General features: G+C 32.8%; 1 protein-coding gene across 1 annotated transcript; it reads left to right on the plus strand.

The window, feature by feature from the left end:
• Window positions 1-13,708: 13,708 nt before the first annotated feature.
• LOC141683670 (uncharacterized) lies at window positions 13,709-14,251 on the plus strand. Its single transcript, XM_074488419.1, has one exon. The coding sequence runs from the start codon at window positions 13,709-13,711 to the stop codon at window positions 14,249-14,251; it is 543 nt and encodes a 180-aa protein (XP_074344520.1).
• Window positions 14,252-21,254: the final 7,003 nt, after the last annotated feature.

The raw sequence follows: 21,254 nt of genomic DNA on the forward strand, positions 1-21,254 counted from the left end.
GTCATATTTTTACATGATAGTAAAATATGAGATTTTACGTATTGATATTGATTGAGATTACGATGCATATATCGTAGAATATATTAACGCTACTGAATAAGTGTGATGTATAAATTATAATACCGAGAGCCGGTCAGCTTTTATAAATTATAAATCCGGGAATCATCTCGGATATGTTTTAGACGATTAAAAGTCCGTAATTACTTTATTCCAAGGGACTCGATGTCCTCTTGCGAAGTATTAATTACTTCATATTTATTTTAAAATGATTTTCAAAGATCGTATTCCCTTAACTCTATTTAATTACTCGAACAAATAATATTATTTCAGATATTCATTTAAGAAGGAAGAAGTATTCTCTAACTGTTATTTTATTTTAATATTTTATATTTATTAAAGATTAATTTAATTACTTAAACATAAATTGGTTGAGAAATATTAATTCAAATAATATTTTAAAAAATGGAATTATTCGAGGTTTAAATATTTCATTATTATTATTTAATTATTAAATATTTATTAAATGATTTAATTGATTTAAAAATCATTTTAATACTTTCGGATCATCGAAAATATTATCTTGACGTATTTTAAATATTTTAAATATTGTGTTAAAAAATACCCCCTTAAATATTTATCTGTTCGCAACGGTCAACCCACATTATCATAGTACTTCCTATGAAAATTCTCGGAAGTACATATATATACATATGAGATGAGTTGTGCCTATCAACAAAAAAAATGATTGAGGAACTTCGAATTAATTCTTGTTCCAAATTTACGATATTCCAGTAGCACGAACAACCAGTGCATATCTGACATATCTATTTCTCGCAGCGGTAGCTTTTGTAGCTGATGGTAGCTTTAACGGAGGTGATAATGCATTGTAAGCATTTAGCTACCCAATCATATGTGGTTCCTTCTTGTAGTAAGTCAATTTAATAGTAGAGAATGTTATTTATATCCATCCTCTGAATCGTGGAACTTCAATCATACAACATTTTTGCAATCATACAACTGTTTTTTTTTCGTTGTCTGAAAGGTAGTTTTTTCGTTGTCTATCCAACACTCGTGTGATCGAAGGTTGGACAACGGTTGTTTATACACTTGTAATAAGCGAGACTCAACAACGTTTTTTAATACTGGTTACAATCAAGAATTCACAACGGGTACTCTATACTAACCATTGTTAGGAAATTCTTTAAACAACTGTTTCTTTATTCAACTATCGTCTACCTAACTTAACAACAATGATTTTGTAGAAAAACCATTATTATTAACTTATTCGATATTTTCATAAACAACAGTTTATAAATTTCTTTTAACTAGTTAAAATTGTTGTCATTAATATTTTTTTAAAAAAGATAATGGTGTAAATGATTTAAACCATTGCAAAAAAATATGAAAAGACAACAGTTTTTTTTAAAAAAATATGTGCACTGAGACATACAACAGTTTTCATCATTTTTTAAGTGGGTTTCACACAACTGTTTACAAAATTAATCTCATTATTTAAAATAAATCAATTTTAAAATAAAATAATATTATAATAATTCAATTGTAATATGACAATTGAAATTTAATTTATAATACAAAGATTTTGTACAAGAATTACAACTATAACTTAAAATCTATTTCTAAACATGCTCATTAAGGTACACAATAACTAATTTGCAACATTCACACTAGTCAATCAATGCAGCCATCCTGTGTGGCCAGGTTTACTCTCCTGTGTTGGCACTCCTCCTCTGTCTATCACTCGTCTGTCTATCACTGATTTCCTTCTCTCTCTCGGTGCTTCCAACTCTCTTTTTGTACCCTTTCCTAGTCCGGCAGAATATGGGGACCAACTCTATGTAGGCTTGATGCACGGGTAAATTCAGTTGTGCCACTGCTGATTGTGGCTCGGGAACTATCGAATATGCTGACACTGGCGCAATTCCTCCAGCCACTCTAGCAGAGTTCACGCTAACCCTAAACCCTTTCATAAGAAATGAAGAAATATCCTACAGCTAGCGGAGATTATATGAACATTAAAGTCAGGCACCTACTTTACCATCTTTTCTTCATTTTATTCAGAGTTATTCATAAAAAAAAATAGATACTTAAGAAACTCACAACTGTCTTAAGCTCATGCCATTAGCCTAGATCTTTATAACCAGATCAGGGATATACTTACCTCACTAACAGAAAGAGATTGGGGCTGACCTGAGCTCCAGCACATGCCTTAACAAACTAGAACAAAAGAGTTCTTCTCTTCATTCCAGGCTAACAAAAGAAATTATGTAATAAACTTTTTAAGCTCGTGATATTTTAAATTCTTTTTTTGTCACTACTTAAACAAATTGTCATTGACTTTACATTAATCTTACTTCAAAACGAAGCAAAGGGATGAAGCTAGTGCTCACTTTGTATCATGTAAAGTATGTGAGCCATTATTCTGCTTTCATTGCTCATGTCAAGTTATCAACCGTGCACAATCAAATTTGATACATTAAAATAGTGCAAATTATGCATATAGTCTGTACATACCTAGAAATCATGGTCATTTCAAGAATCACAAAACTAGCACATGGTTAGGTTATAAATGGTCGGGGGAGGTATGTTTCTCACGCTATGTAGTCATACTATTTTATTGCATATATGATTTACAGTATTATATAGTTTACTATATAAGTATTATACAAGTATAGGCATATGTATATCATGCCTTTTCCAAAGAGATATAGATCATTAAACCTTGTTAGAGGATACAACGTATAGTCTGTATAAATTTTGAACCATAATAATTATGCAAGGGTAAATTTGGTATGCTAGGTTTATGGAGCCAAGTATCATACATGAACTTTAGTATTATTTACTCGAATATGCAATTATATTCCCCTTTTTTCAATAAAGTATTTTTTTATCGTAGGTAACCCGCAGCCGCTACCCTTCGGGTGCTCACTGGTTAAACCCTACGGGTTCACGTAATAGCCTGCAAACCACGTGAACCAAGGTAAACCGCATTTAAGCGACAGGCTCTGGCTCAGGAGGCATAATCATAAATTCTCCTCCCGTGGAATTCGAACCTTTGACCAAGAGGTTAGTTTTCCTATCTTTAACCAACTGAGCCAACCCTTGCGGGCCTCAATAAGGTATTTGCTTAGCACAAATTTTCACTCCGCTTCTTTAATTATTTCTTCAAGAAGACAATAGCTAGATGGTGAGTGATTGTTCAAGGGAACAGAATTTGAAAAAAAATATTAGAGAACCGGTCATCTTAGGCTCAGGCTCCTTCTCTTCACGATCGGCTACGGGATTCTTCTTGTTGACCTCACCAGCATCTTCCTGTTCTGTCTGTTTTTCGACATCAACGTTCTTCTCACCTTCAACAACAGGCTCTTCATATACCCTGAATAAATAAATGGAAATACGCATTTAAATAGCATTATAATTTTGTAACATAAAATACTAATTCAAATTTCGGAGCAGAGAATAAAGTCCTCAAGGAGCAATGTCATCAGTAGGAGTTCCCCAGTTACCGTGCCTGCACCATCATGCTTACTGAACTCATTTCTAAAAAACAACATTTAAATTATATATATACAATTATATATATCCAAAGTAAAGCCAAATACACAATTATATATATTCACACACAATTAAGCACTTCCTATAACTACCAATCCTAGGAACAGAGAAGTTGATTCCACATCCTGTACAAAAACAATTAAGTACAAATATCCAAAGTAAAGAGAACTGCTTAAATTATAATAACTATTACTATACTCCAACAATTAATCTCATCCTAACAACAAACAATACCAAGTAACCACAATTAGAATCTACCTTACCAAGAAAACTACACAAAATTTTCAACAAAATGAGCGTGTAAGCAACCAAAGATTTATGTAAAAAGCATTAAACACAAAAACAAACAAAACCCATTAACACTAACTAAAATGAGTCATCAAAGAATCAATCTTTATCTCATTTCCACATACCAACAAAAAAAATTGTTTGCTCTAAATTAGCAAGAAACAATAAAAGCCCATTTCAGATCCACACCCAAGAACTCAAATTGCATGTAAAATAGATAAGCGTTTAAAAAGACAAGCTTACCTAGGAGCACCAAAGGTAACAGAGCTAGGGTTTTTGAGAGAGAATTTCGGAGTCCTGAAACACCAACAAATCATGCTTTCATAGAGATAGGGGGAGAAAGGGAAAGAGAGCATCGACAGAGAAAAGACAACGGTAGAGAAATGACCGCCCAATAATTCACTACAGAAGCCATCACTATGTTTCAATTGAAGGCACGCAGATAAGGGGGAAAAGCAGTGGAGATAAGGGGGAGATAAGGGGGGAAATGAAATTTGGAGAAAGGGGGAAATGAAATTTAATGAGAGGGAATGGGAAAATTGGGTTAAAATGTGTAAATAGGTTAATAAATTTTTTAATTTAAAAATATTATTATTTAATTATATTTATCGTATTACAAATTAGTGTAAAAGAATTAACTAAAATTTTTTATTTAAAAATAACAATTATTTTTGTACTTGAATGTTTTTAATATTATATAATTACCTTGTAAATCGAGAACTAATCTCGTTATTTGCAGTGATACTTTTATTAGATTTTTCTAATCCTGACGTACAAGATGAATTTCAAATTTTTTAATTATTTTTTCATATGACTAAAATTGATATAACTTAACATCTGTACGGTTGGATCGTCGAAAAAGTCATTTTAAAAATTAATCTTGTAAATCAGGAACGAGTCTCGTTGTTGAGGGTGGTACTTTTACTGGATTTTTCTAATCCTGACATGCAAGATGAATTTCAAATTTGTTAATATATTTTTCATATAACTAAAATTGATATATCTTAACATCCGTACGGTTGAATCATCGAAAAATCATTTTAAAATTAATCATGTAAATCGGGAACGAGTTTCGTTGTTGGTAATGGTAGTTTTACTGGATTTTTCTAATCATGACGTGCAAGAGGAATTTGAAATTTTTTAATAATTTTTTCATATGACTAAAATTAATATATCTTAACATCCGTACGGTTGGATCGTCGAAAAAAATCATTTTAAAATTAATCTTTTAAATCGAGAACGAGTCTCATTGTCGGTAGGGGTACATTAACAGGATTTTTCTAATCCTGACATGCAAGATGGATTTCAAATTTTTTAATAATTTTTTCATATAACTAAAATTGATATATCTTAAAATCCGTATGATTGGATCGTCAAAAAAAATCATTTTAAAAATTAATTTTGTCAATCGGGAACGAGTCTCGTTGTTAGAAGGGGTACATTAACTGTATTTTTCTAATCCTAACATGCAAGATGAATTTCAAATTTTTTAATAATTTTTTAATATGACTAAAATTTATATATCTTAACATTCATACGGTTGGATCGTCGAAAAAATCATTTTAAAAATTAATCTTGTCAATCGGGAACGAGTCTCGTTGTCGGGAGGCGTACATTAACTGGTTTTTTCTAATCCTGACATGCAATATGAATTTCAAATTTGTTAATATATTTTTCATATGACTAAAATTGATATATCCTAACATCCGTAGAGTTGGATCGTCAAAAATTAATTTTAAAATTAATCTTGTAAATCGGGAACGAGTTTCGTTGTCGGTAGTGGCACTTTTACTGGATTTTTCTAATCCTGACGTGCAAGTTGAATTTTAAATTTTTTAATAATTTTTTCATATGACTAAAATTAATATATCTTAACATCAGTACGGTTGGATCGTCGAAAAAATCATTTTAAAAATTAATCTTGTCAATCGGGAATGAGTCACGTTGTCGGGAGGGGTACATTAACTGGATTTTTCTAATCCTGACATGCAAGATGAATTTCAAATTTGTTAATATATTTTTCATATGACTAAAATTGATATATCTTAACATCTGTATGGTTGGATCGGCGAAAAAATCATTTTAAAATTAATCTTGTAAATCAGGAATGAGTTTCGTTGTCGGTAGTGGTACTTTTACTGGATTTTTCTAATCTTGACGTGCAAGATGAATTTTAAATTTTTTAATATTTTTTTCATATGACTAAAATTAATATATCTTAACATCAATACGGTTGGATCATCGAAAAAATCATTTTAAAAATTAATCTTGTCAATCGGGAACGAGTCTCGTTGTTAGGAGGGGTATATTAACTAGATTTTTCTAATCCTGACATGCAAGATGAATTTCAAATTTTTTAATAATTTTTTCATACGACTAAAATTGATATATCTTAACATCCGTATGGTTGGATCATCGAAAAAATAATTTTAAAAATTAATCTTGTCAATCGGGAACGAGTCTCATTGTCGGGAGGGGTAAATTAACTGGATTTTTCTAATCCTGACATGAAAGATGAATTTCAAATTTTTTAATAATTTTTTCGTATGACTAAAATTAATATATCTTAACATCCGTACGGTTGGATCGTCGAAAAAATAATTTTAAAAATTAATTTATCAATCGGGAACGAGTCTCGTTGTTGGGAGGGGTACATTAACTGGATTTTTCTAATCATGACATGCAAGATGAATTTCAAATTTTTTAATAATTTTTTAATATGACTAAAATTGATATATCTTAACATCCGTATGGTTGGATCGTCGAAAAAATCAATTTAAAAATTAATCTTATCAATCGGGAACGAGTCTCGTTGTCGGGAGGGGTACATTAACTGGATTTTTCTAATCCTGACATGCAAGATGAATTTCAAATTTTTTAATAATTTTTTCATATGACTAAAATTGATATATCTTAACATCCATATGATTCGATCGTCGAAAAAATCATTTAAAAATTTAACTTGTTAACCGGGAATCTCATTTTATACATTAATACTTTTACAATGGTTTCCTTGAAACACCATTGTGTAAAGATAAACTAAGACAACACTTTTTTTATTATAAAACCGTTGTTTAAGCAAATCAGCTTTTTTCAATCTAACGGCTAATATCTAATCTCATTTCAATCAAGGGCAGTCATTCCGACACTTCTGCAATCCGAGTAAAATGTTTACAACCTATCATCAGGTGCCACCTCATCAGGTGGTGCCCATTGAAATTATAAAATAACTATTTTAGACAACTGTTTTATTCCGTTGTATGAAGGTATCTAAGACAACCCTTCTAAAAACTGTTGTATGAATTACACAACGTAATATCTAAAAGCTTGTATGATAGCAACTAAGACAACACTTTTGTTTTAACATAAAACCGTTGTATTAGAATATCATCTATTTTTTGATCTAGCGGCCCATATCAAATCTTATATCAATGAAGGGCTCTCATTTCGCCACCTCATCAATCCTTGTGAATGATTTACCACCTATCACGTGCTGCCACCTCAATACGTGGTACCCACTAAAATTCCTCAGATAACTGTTTTATTCCGTTGTTTGATGGTTTAGAGGACAACCTTTTTGAAAAACTGTTGTCTGAATTACACAATGTAATGTCAAAACTGTTGTCTTTTATCCCTATACGTTAACATAGTAACAACGGTTTGTAATCGTTGTGTTAAAGATCTACAACAACACTATATTTAAAAAACCGTTGTCTAACTCGATGAGATGATACAACTTGTACAACAGTTTAAAAAAGATGGATATCCGTTGTTTGTTCTAGAGCTCACACAACTGTTTTTTCTGTAAAATCAATTCACCGTTGTATGATTTTTTAGGACGACCATTTTTTTTAACCATTGTATGTCAAGTGTTGTCTGATTGCAAATTTCTTGTAGTGAATGCACATGTCCAGTATGTAAATACGGCATGTGTAAGCTTTCATGATCAGTTCACTTTTCCTTTTATGGTTTAAAAGAGATCAATATCAGTTAAAGCTAAAACTTGTATTCATTTTGCAGGTATATAAGGCCTCAATTCTTTTTCAATAACCCTCTTCTTTCGTTCATCCAATTCGTAATAGGCCCGTACACGGATGACCTAGGGAACGTGTTACCTTATGCAGTTGAAGGTGTTGGAGTCCCCGTTGATCCGCTTGCTTTTGCTGGACTCTTAGGTCAGTTTTAAGTCAGAGGCGTGCCTATGTGTAAGCGGGCCTAGTTATTAATGATTATGACACTGTTTAGTAGATAGAGTAGATAGAGGTAATGCTAATCAAAATATTTTGGAGTACTAGATCTAAGATTTAATTTTTCATTTATCTATTCATACAACATGGATCCATTTAAAATTTAAGCGAGATGATTACACGAGTTATGGTTTCGTTGAACTATAAGAAACAGTACAACAGTCACAATAAAGTTATATATTTAAATGAATTGGCTTTACGTAATAGTTCTTCTACTTGGTGAAGGAATGGTGGTAACATCATTGAACTTGTTGCCATATGGAAGACTTGAAGGTGGGCGCATTGCTCAGTCCATGTTTGGAAGAAACACCGCCAGTCTCTTATCTTTCGGGACTTCATTACTCCTTGGCATCGGTGGCCTCAGCGGGAGTGTTCTCTGTTTGGCATGGGGATTATTCGCAACATTCTTCAGGGGTGGAGAAGAGATACCAGCAAAAGATGAGATCACTCCACTGGGAGATGATCGATATGCTTGGGGTCTCGTACTCGGTCTCAAATGTTTTCTTACACTTTTTCCGAATGGGGGAGGGACATTTTCTAGCTCATTCCTCACTGCTCCTTATTTCAGGGATGGTGTGTGAATAGAATCGTCTAATATTGATATATATGTAGCTAATAGTTGTAACAAAGGCACATGGATGTGACCCTGGCCCAACGTTTCTTTGTTTCACTTGTCAGTTGTCTCTGTATATATCAAAGTTTTCTATAGGATTTCCAAAGTTTCTTTTGTTTCACTTGTAAGCTCTGTTATAAAAGTCGCCCGATTTTTCAAAAATCGCCGATAAATCGCTGAAAAATCAGTCAAAAATATTTGTACGATTTGACCGATTTCTGATAAATCGCCGATAAATCATCCAATTTTTTAAAAATCATCCGATTTTTTAAAAATCATCCGATAAATCATAAATCGATATCTCTACCGAATAGTTCCAATTTGCGAAATCTGTAACACTGCTTGTAAGTATAAATATGAAAGTTTTTTATAGCATCTCCAATAGACTCTAACGGGCTGTTGAAATCACTAGGTTTGCTTGGTTCGTGAGTTCATATGTGTATATCACATTTTTCCAAATGAGTTACTTATTAAGTGGTTATCTCGACTAAAGATTTAGTTTCAATACACTTGATAAAAGTAATCAAATGCGTCACAATAAAAAACTCCTCTCAAGCCTAAGAATACATTCCCTGCATAACAAATAAAATTGGCGAATTGATAAATGTAAACATCTATGATGGCCGCTTGATATACCACTATCTTTTTACATAAGCATTGGCATCGGTTTCCGCATCTGCTAACATACACTACACCATATAAGGGCTATTGCAACACCAAGAAAGTGTAGTATAAGACCCCAAATATGTTACAATAGAAGTTTTTGCAATGTTTTTGCTAAAATTCAGTGTTGCATTTGCTACCGTTGCAATAGACCCCTGTAGCAACATTTTTTGGAGTTATTGCAACATTTTCAAAGTATTACAATAATCATTTTGCTGCAACACTTTCCTCTATTTTAGTAACACATTTATGATATTGCAATAGACCTCTGCAACATTTTTTTGTAACATTTATTGGGGTAAAAGTGTTGCAAGAAAAATTTATTGCAACACTTAGCTGCAACATTTTTTTGCATATTGTAATGCTTTTTAATTTTTAGCAACATTTATCTACAACACATAGTTTTCTATTGTAATAATTTCACATTATATTAGAATCACATATGTGCTAACACTTTTCATTATTCCATATTTTACTATCACGTTTTATTTTTCATATAATATCACAAAATTATACGAAAAAAGCATCCACATTCCAAATTTTTCTTACTATCGAATCGAACAAAATAAATACTAATACATCCCAAACAAAGTCGGCTTATTCTACATCATCCTACATCTAGTACTTGAGTCTAAAGCCCAAACATATAATGGCAAATATTCAATAACTTTCACTATTGGCTACAGCTCCCGTGTAAAATTTTAATACAGGCTGAATTGCATTTCAACATAGGAACTTGTATGTCGTTCCCATTCACTTGGCTTCTGTTTCCTTTTCCGACAAGAACCTGTACATGTTTATATATTGAAATTTTGAATTCTTTATGTGCAAGATGCTCAGCTGGTCTTACAAGTCTTTTCCATGGGAGCCTTCCATATTGTTCACAAGCTTTGTGCAGGCCTGCAAGTTCTCGTGGGACAGCTAGGGAGAGTGCACCACTACCTTTTAGAGCAGCATTTCCATCATACATATTCTACAGGAAGGAAACAAAATCACAAAACTTAACAAGTAAAAATGAGTTTCTCAACAGAACTAAAACATGAATATCGATTGTTGCTATATAATTTTGTAATCTCATAAATTATAACTGAGATTTTGTTTCACATTAATGTACATCATATAATTAGTGAGGTTGAATCATTAAAAATGTACATATTACTCCATTATCAATTATCATTACTTTAAATAAAGCCATAACAACAAATTTTCAAGGATACATTTATCCATAATTTTATGTGTGATATGCACTTGCCTTAAGAATGTTATGCGTTAGAGCTGACGGGCCTCTGGATGAGAAACTTGGGATTACACATGTTGGTGTATAATGAACAGATATTTCTGACTTTAATATTATTGCAGTTGGAATCCTGTAAAACTTATTCTGATTAATAAGTTGCTACAAAATAGAAACTGTATATGTAATCAACAATATTTTCTTACCTATCTGACTGTATAAAAGAGAGAATCGCATTTCCTTCCCTGAAACTTACTGCAGTAAGCGGATAAGCCAGATCGGAATAGTCAGTGTTTGGTTCCAGATATAAGTCACCATCTACCAATACCACTCCAAGTCGACCTAAGTTCATAATATTCATTGCCTTTCCAAATGCTTCTTCATCCTTATTGAAGCATAAAACAATTTTCCCTTTAACCTTGCTTGCATCTAATGAACCTGATTGACAGTTTCTGAAGACATCCCAGATATTTAGTAAGGAAAAACTGAGTGTGCATGTATTGATGGCCCAAAGAGTATATTTGTTTTACCTTGATGCACAGTCCTCAGATCCATTAACTTTGGCCAAGACACCATCAATCAGGATTATATACTTGTCAGCAGGATTGGAGCTGAAACTTGGGAAAAGCCTGTGCACCAAAAAAAATGTAAATAAATTTAGATCATATGCAAATAATATTTGGAATAGCTAGTAGCAGTTCAAAATCAACAAAGTGAAGATAGTGAATTCAGTTAAAATTCCGGCTTAAACGATTATATACTATACAAATATTTATCTTGTTCCTTCCTTAAAAAAGAATCAATATTGATTTAATTCCATTTTATATCTTTTCTAAAGGTATGCATAACATAATTTGAAGCTGATCCACTAATAGGGAATAAATCAAACTGACTTATCACTTAAACACATATCAGATACACAAATTTTGCTAACCCAGCTATTTCAAGTTAAAATCAGGATATTTTAGTTGTTAACATATTGGTCCCATTACACATTGTAAACTCAAAAGGGCATATATAAACAGAACACTTATTCATCCCCGCCTCCCATGTGTTCATTTCCTAGAACCAGTTTGGAAGATTTTATACGATAAGTATTACTAGGTGAAGGCAACAGACTGGTTTATGAGAGAAATCCTTTTCCGAGATGATATGTTTACATTCTAATGAGTTACTATAGCATAAGAGGACTTTTTTTATCAAAGGCTATCAGGTTTTTACCCATTGTACGCTGCTATATTATTATAGCAAAAAGTTTATATTCATATTGAACTATCAATTTTTTTTTGAAAACAATTCATATTGAACTATTGTTTATATTATTTAGCTAGCATTGCATTAATATTGTTTTAATTACCCTCAAATTACCTACTAATGTCTTTTTATCAGTATTAGAAAGGCTTTAATTTGCTAGATGATTTTCACTAACTGAAACTATTGTAGTTGCTCTGTATCTTATTAAACTACCATTTAAGGATATGTGGATGACGATTTCGCAGTTTCTTACATCGAGCAGCACAAGAAGCACGTTAGAGTAAAGGATTAAGATAACTAAGAATACAGATATACCATCTACTATTTTCTACATTTGAAAGTCCTTTTCTAATCTTTTATTCAGTCACTTTTATATTTTTCTTATGTCGGATCAGATGGTTAATTTCTCCTTCAATATGCACATGGGAATCAAAAGACTTGCATTAATTCAACTACCATCATGTAGATTCATAGTTAATTTATTTTTGGAAAATAGTCTATTCATTGTCATTTTTATCATGTCATTGTAATTAACTTTGACAAGAAATGTGAATTCTAACACATCCAAGTGAAAAAACAGAGAACCAAATAAAGCATAACTGTTGTGAATTGACTGTCACATGGTCAAATATGTAATAGTAGGGCTAAACTTAGGTGTAGAATTTTTACAATTTGTATTAATTGCATGTCTCCTTTCACTTGCTATAAATATAGCTTGAATCAGTGAATGAAAAATGCACCTAGCGATTCTTTCTCTGCTTCTCATATTGCTCTCTCTCCGGTTAAATATATTAGTTATTTAGCAACTCTTTTATTATTATAACCAGTATTTTATAACACGTTATCAGCACGAAGCCTTGTCGAAACTGAGAGGTATAATTTTAATTTAAATATGCATATATATGAGTAGACGTGGTTACACCCTCTACATATAATTTTTATATATCTATGACCGAAGTAGACGTGGTTATACCCTCTACTAATAATTTAAATATATATGGCCGGAGCACCGCCTATTAAAATTATTTTACGGTACCATTTAATTTTGGGTAATACCGAAGTATAGTGGGAACCTTAATTTATAAATTGCATAACTATCGGATAATAAGTTTTTGCCCCTAACTTACTTATGCAGGATTGTCCATTTTAATTTATTATTGGTCGGAGATAATCTGCATACGCAGACGTCCGTATGGCGGGTGAAAATCCATTTGTCATTTTATATATAAATTTATTTATAATATCAATGATAATAATGATATATACATTGATTATTGCGTATTTATTAACGCACCCGATTAACTAGGATTTTATGTAATATTTACATTGATGAATTAAAATTTGATAATTTTTCGTGTTAATTCAGATTTAGTATGACAAATATTACAAACTTGTCGTTCGTTGCCTTGGACATTTCTGGCGATAATTATTTATCATGGGTATAAGATGTAAAGTTGCACTTGGGTTCAAAGAAATTAAGCGATACAATAAAGGCAGAAAATAAATCCACAGCCGAAGAAAACTTTACCTCTATAATTTTTCTCCGACACCACATGCATGAAGATTTCAAATCTGAGTACTTAGAAGTCGAGGATCCCTTTATTTTATTGGAAAATCTAAAGGATAGGTTCGATCATCAGAAACTAGTTTATCTACCTGCAGCTGAAAATGATTGGGCTAATTTAAGACTTCAGGATTTTAAGAGTGTCCGAGCATATAGCTTTGCTTTGTTCAAAATAAGTTCTAGGCTTATTATTTGTGGTGAGAAAGTTACTAGAAAAAAAAATCGATAAAACACTATCAACTTTTCACCCCAACAATATCAACTTAGCAGAGATGTACAGGGAGCGCAAATTTACTAAGTTCGGGGATCTTCTATCAACTCTCCTCGTTACTGAAAAGAATCATGAATTGGTGATTAAGAATAATCCATCCCGTCCAACAGGATCTGCCCCATTACCTGAAGTAAATAACATGTCATTCCAGCAGAATGTACGTGGAAAAGGGTATAGAGGTGGACGGGGCCAAGGGCGGTACCGTGGACGAGGTCGGAGCCACGGGCATTTTCGTCCATATAACAACTCTGGTCACCGGAAGTGGCAATCTGAATCACAGAGTAAAAGAAAGGCACCACGAGGAGGAAAAACTGAAAATGTTTGCTATAGGTGCGGCATGAATGGGCACTGGACACGTAATTGTCATACCCCAGATCATCTTGTTAAGTTATACCAATCTTCTCAAAAATCAAAAGAGAAAATGGTAGAAACAAATTTCGCCAACAATAACATAGATGATTTCCCGAGAATCACAATTGGAGGAATAAGCATTAATGATCCGAATGAACCTAACGAAACTCCCATATGGGAGGCTGAAGATTAGTTTCATATAATTATTATAGTAGTGTGTATTGTGTGCTTTATTTTGTTTGAACTATGTAGTGTGTTATGTTCTTATCAAATAAATTATATTTCTTAATTATATACAAAATGGACTCTGAAGATATATGCATTGCTGATTATGGTACAACTCATATGATTCTACAGAACCAAAAGTATTTTACCCAAATAACCAAAACCAAAGCTCAAGTCGGAATGATTTCTGGCGTATCTAATATAATCGAAGGTTTTGGAAAAGCTAGTTTTGTCCTACCTAACGGTAACCACATACACATTTCAAATGCATTATATTCTAGTAAGTCTACTAGAAATCTTCTTAGTTTTAAAGATATCCGACTCAACAATTTTCATATCAAAACTACCTTTGAGGCTGATAAAGAATATCTTCTTATTACTTCCGCTAATCCTAGCAACAAGAAAATCTTAGAAAAGTTTCACTCACTTTCCTCAGAATTATATATAATGAAAATTAAAACTATTGAGTCACACAATGTCGTTGCTTCCAAACTCGTAGATCCAAAATCTTTTACACTTTGGCATGAAAGATTAGGTCATCCTGGCGTCTCTATGATGCGTCGTATTATAGAGAATTCTAGTGGTCATCCTCTTAAAGATTTTAAAGTTCTTTCCAACAATGACCTTCCATGTTCAGCATGTTCTTTAGGAAAATTGATTACTCGACCATCCCCTACTAAAGTTTAGCTTGAAAGCCCAATTTTTTTAGAAATGATCCAAGGGGACATATGTGGACCTATACACCCATCATCTGGCCCATTTAGGTACTTCATGGTATTAATCGATGCCTCAACTAGATGCTCTCATATTTGTCTTCTCTCAACTCGTAATGATGCTTTTGCAAAACTACTTGCCCAAATAATCAAATTACGAGCTCAATTCCCAGATCATTGCATTAAGTCAATCCGTTTAGATAATGCCGGCGAATTCACATCTGCAACTTTTGTCGACTATTGCATGTCTGTAAGAATCTCAGTTGAACACTCAGTTCCTCATGTACATACATAAAATGGGTTAGCCGAGTCCTTTATCAAAAGACTCCAACTTATTGCAAGACCGCTGTTGTTGAAAGCAAAATTACCTACATCTATTTGGGGTCACGCAATACTTCATGCTGCTAATATTATTAGGATTAGACCAACTTCCTACAACCAACATTCTCCCCTATAACTGATACTTGGTCAAGTTCCTAATATTTCTCACTTCAAAATTTTCGGAAGTGTTGTATATGTGCTGATTGCTCCACCACAAAGATCGAAGATGGGAGCTCAAAGAAGAATAGATATCTACGTTGGTTTTGATTCCACATCTATAATTAGATATTTGGAGCCTCTAACCGGAGACCTATTTACCGCAAGATATGCAGATTGTCATTTTGACGAGTTTATGTTTCCTCCTTTAGGGGGAGATAAACATTTAAACAAGGTTAATCCTGATATAACATGGAATGCATCAGGATTATATTTTCTAGATCCACATACCGGTCAATGCAAACTTGAAGTTAAAAGAATTATTCATATACAAAATATCGCAAACCAAATGCCTGTCGTATTTAACGATTCTAGAAATATAACTAAATCTAAAATACCTGCAGTAAATACTCCAGCTAGAATATATATACCAATTCAAAAATCAGATACAAAAGAATTGGTTACAGAATCAAAGCCACGCCTGAAGCGTGGTAGATCAGTCGGTACAAAAGATGTTGCACCACGAAAAAGAAAAATAAAGAAAATTGCCCCTGAAGTGGCACATGCTCCAGAAGAAGTAAATACCCTTAAAGTGGTATTATCTCCTGAAGAGATTCCAGTCCCCGAAGATACGGGATTAAACAATCATGAAATTTCAATAAATTATGTGCATGATATGAAATTATGGGATCAAAGTAAAGCAATAATCGATGATGTATTTATGTATTCAGCAGCATTGGATGTAGACATAAATTCTGATCCTGAACCACAAAGTGTGGATGAATGCCATCGAAGAAAAGACTGGCCAAAATGGAAAGACGCAATCCAAGCAGAATTAAATTCATTGCGTAAAAGGGAAGTATTTGGACATGGTGTCCAAACACCAATCAGTGTGAGTCCTATTGGAAATCAATGCGTATTCATAAGAAAATGAAATGAAAAGAATGAAATTATCAGATATAAAGCCCGACTTGTAGCACAGGGGTTTTCTCAAAGGCCTGGCATTGATTATCAAGAGATATACTCGCCAGTGATGGATGGAATTACTTTTTGTTTTATATTAGGTATGGCATCTAAAGAAAAATTGGAAACACGCCTTATGGACATCGTTACTGCATACCTGTATGGTTCACTTGATCGTGAATTTTTTATGAAAATCCCAGAAGGGTTAAAAATGGATGAGTTCAAGAAACCTCGTCATAAATACTCCATTAAACTTCAGCGATCATTGTATGGACTTAAACAATCTGGTCGTATGTGGTATAACAGACTTAGTTGTTATTTACAAAAGAATGGGTATATTAGTAACCAAATTTCTTCATGTGTTTTTATCAAAAAATCACAATCTGGTTTTGTGATTTTTGCTGTATATGTGGATGATTTAAACCTTGTAGGAACATCTACAGAGGTTGATGAAGTTGTCATATACCTAAAGACAGAGTTTGAAATGAAAGATCTTGGAAGGACAAAATATTATTTTGGTATACAAGTCGAGCACTTGTCATCGGGAATTTTCCTCCACCAATCTACATATACATAAAAGGTTTTAAACAGATTTTACATGGATAAATCTCATCCATTAACTACTCCAATGGTGGTTAGATCTTTAGAGCCTGATAAAGATCCATTTCGACCATGAGAAGATGATGAAGAAGTTCTTGGTCCTGAAATCCCATATCTAGGTGCAATTGGTGCACTTATGTATCTTGCAAATAATACAAGGCCAAATATTGCTTTTGCTGTGAATTTATGGCTAGATTTAGCTCTGCTCCGATGGATAGACATTGGAATGAGATTAAACATATATTCCGTTATCTTCGGGGAACAACAGACTTTGGATTATTTTTCCCGAAAAACTCAACATCTCAGTTGATCGGATATGAAGATGCTGGATACTTGTCAGATCCTCATTTTGGCAAATCACACACTAGATATGTATTTACATATTGCGGTGCAGCCATTTCCTGGAAATCCACGAAGCAAACTACAGTAGCAACCTCAATAAATCACTTAGAACTAATTGTAATTCATGAAGCCAGTAGAGAATGTATTTGGTTGCGGTCTATCATCAAGAATATTCAAGAATCATGTGGATTTCCAGACATCACAAGAAGTCCTACTGTCATATTTGAGGACAACACTGCATGCATTGATCAACTCAAGGAAGGATATATCAAAGGGGACAGGAGGAAACACATTTCACCAAAATTCTTCTATACTCATTAGCTTCAAAAGAATGGTGAAATTGATGTAAAACAAGTTCGGTCATGTGACAACCTTGCTGATTTATTCACGGAATCATTACTGAATTCAACATTTGGGAAGTTACGACATAACATTGGAATGCGCCGACTCAAGAATTTGTTTCAACAAAATTCAGCGAATGATTAGTTTTTCCAAGGGGAGATTGTACTCTTTTTCCTTCGTTAAAGTTTTTATCCCACTGGGTTTTTTCTTTGACAAGGTTTTAACGAGGCAGTCTATGATCCATACCACAATGACAATCAAAGGGGAGTGTTGTGAATTGATTGTCACATGGTCAAATATGTAATAGTAGGGCTAAACTTAGGTGTAGAATTTTTATAATTTGTATTAATTGCATGTCTCCTTTCACTTGTTATAAATATAGCTTGAATCAGTGAATGAAAAATGCACCTAGCGATTCTTTCTTTGCTTCTTCTGCTTCTCATATTGCTCTCTCTCCGGTTAAATATAGTAGTTATTTAGCAGCTCTTTTATTACTATAACCAGTATTTTATAATAATAACACTATTGTAGAACTGACCTGATATGCATAGAACTTGATACATTTTCGTTATAGAAAAAAAATGTACAACCTTGAGCAACATACCTATATCATTAAAGCTCTTGGATTCAGGCCAACACCTGATAACCAAACAAATTTCTAAAAATTAATAATCTGAAAATTCTGAAAATCATAAAAACACAACAAAAAAATGAATGCACCTGAATCTACGACTCCAATTATAACATCCACTCATATATCAGTGGAATTCGTGAATGTAGAAGTAGCAAGCAGCTCCTGATTCTCGAGAAAAGACCACGACCTGGTGGTATGGAGTTTCAACATTCTGTTCTGAAACACAGATACTACTCCTGGTACTTGAGCTACCAGGTCAACTTCAGTTTCAGACATGTGAACAACAAATCCTGAAAATCCATATCAAAATTTTTTATTGTCTTTGACCAAAACCATATCTTAATTCCACTAATTGAAAAATTCTACTAATATAACCAAACACAGGAGCTTTAATCAAACAAAAATTAAGAATACATAATCCAATATATAATCAAAAACTTTCACTTGTATACATATATACACATAATAATCATTTATAACAAAAAATAAATGGGTAATCAAACTCTAATCGAAACTTGAATTGAATATTTACCCAAATCTTCGCTCAAATCAGTTCTGGGTTTTGGGGTTTTACTCTAATCGACTTTACCTAATCGACTTTACCTAATCGACTTTACCTAATCGACTTTACCTAATCGACTTTATGGAACAAGGAAATATGTATGGGATGAGTGACATAGATGATTGATTCAGATGGGTGAGAGATGGCTGAGATAGATGAGCGAGAGAGATGGGGGAGAAAGAGACAGTCGAGGTAAAGATGAGCGGCTTAGAGAGAGATTTGCGAGATAGAAATGTGTTGATTTCTAATATAAAATTTAATTTGAGTAAAAAAATATTTGGTGCCAATTGTTATCCCGCTCATTGAAAATTTTCAACTCCCGCTTACAAATTTCAGTCAATTGGATTAGAATGTAGCATGTATTGTAACACTTTTTTAAAAATATTGCAATTCTTTCAAATTATGAAAAAAACTTTTTGTTTGCAACGCTTTCATAATTTTTGCAGCACTTTTTAAAAGTGTTGCAATATACTAGCAACTTTTGTGGATATAGTAACACTTTATGCAACACAAATGCATATTGGGCTTGCAATAAGTCATATATGGTGTAGTGATATCAAGCAAATAAAATTATAGTTGAGCTATTTTGTGAGCAAGGGCTATGCCCCTAGTGTTTCTCATAAATTCCTTTATGGTCGGTTTGGATTCAATCATTTCATTTGAAATGATATATTTGGTCCAAATTTCCAGTTTGCATAAATATAGAATTTGGATTTGAATTTGGGCCAAATTCTACTCCCTTCCCTCCCATTTGTTTAGACTTTTCTTTTTGTGATATTCTCTTCAATTGTTTATATTTCAAATTTTTTCAAAAATAGTAGAGTTTTTATAATTTTTATAATAACTACATCCACTACTTCCCTCCACTATATCCACTTTATACATATAATATTAATCGGTCCCACTACTTTACTCATTTTTTCAACTTTTCTCCACTACTTTTTAATTTTTTTAAACTCCGCGCCCAACCCAAATGTAAACATTTGGGAGGGACGAAGGGAGTACTAATTAAAAAGAGAGCCCAAAAGTGAGAATTTCAAATTACTATTTTGTACTTGACATTTGGAATTAAAAATACCCAAATACTAACCTAAATATTGGGACACTCCCCTCTCCCTCCAAGTCTCTCTCTCTTCCAATTTCGTTACTTCACGAGGTATGTATGTATCCATATGCATATAACATTTAATTAATTTAAATTGTATCACACACATAATTAGTTCGAAGGAGAAATCAGCTTCAGCTTAGAGTTAAGTAAAAATATTTTTAACCTTGATATTTTACTTTTGTTGATTTGTACCCTGTTTATGACAACTAGGTTTGATGATTAAGTTTTTTGATGTAGTATCTTGAATTGAATTAATATTATTATTAAGAGTGAAAATGTGAAAGAAGTTTGTGATGAAAAAATAAGTTTTTATTATTAAGAGCTTCATTGTTACAAACCTTTTTTATTTTGAAAATATATGTTTGAAACCATGACCGCTTAGATCTATTAGTTTACAATTATTATTTCTTCAGTTTCTATTTCTAGTTTTGCAAGTTCAGGAGACAAGAAAGACAACCGATGATTCAACCAACTAGTCAGCAGCCAAATGCTCAAGCTTTCCAGGCTTATTTTAACCACCTGATGAGTGATCTCACATATGTTGTTTTTAACTTGATTATTGTATTGTAGCCGTGTATACATTTATGCGTTTGTAATATTTTGGTGGGTATTAGGTTCTTGCCACTTGCAAAATTATACTTTATTTAGACCTTGGTATTGGATTTGACATAAGTTCCTAAAGTTAAGAAGATTTTCGTAAATTGTGATATTGGTGATGCAGCTCAGAATTCCTAGGGTCTGGATGCAGAAGTTAACGAGTCGGCATTGATTACTGGCATCTGGACTTGATTGTTTTGACGATGATAACTTTTGATGACTGTTTAATCCTGCCCAGTCTGCTACAATGTCTGCACAAATGAGATTAGAAGATGAAATTTAGTGTCCTGTAAATCTTGTAATATGGAGGAAGAAGAAATTAGTGATGTTTTTGTTGCAGAAACAGGTGGACCGAGGATCTGGAAGCTTGAGGAATTTTAATGATTCATGTTAATAGGTTTTAACGGAAGGACTGCAATAGGAAAAAAATCAAAAGTTGAATTACCTGTGAATTTACGTTTATAGTTCAGGGACCTAGAAAAAAAGTGTCTATAGTTCACAGACGTTACAATTAATTATCCTTTAATATTTTGTTACCGTATCATCTCATCCTATTTTTCCTCTTCTTGTCTTGGGGTATCTCTGCCTTTACCAATTTCTTGTTTGTCAATGGCGCGTTCAACCATTAATTTA

This window comes from Apium graveolens, chromosome 9 (genome assembly GCF_009905375.1).
Source record: "Apium graveolens cultivar Ventura chromosome 9, ASM990537v1, whole genome shotgun sequence".
NCBI lineage: Eukaryota > Viridiplantae > Streptophyta > Magnoliopsida > Apiales > Apiaceae > Apium > Apium graveolens.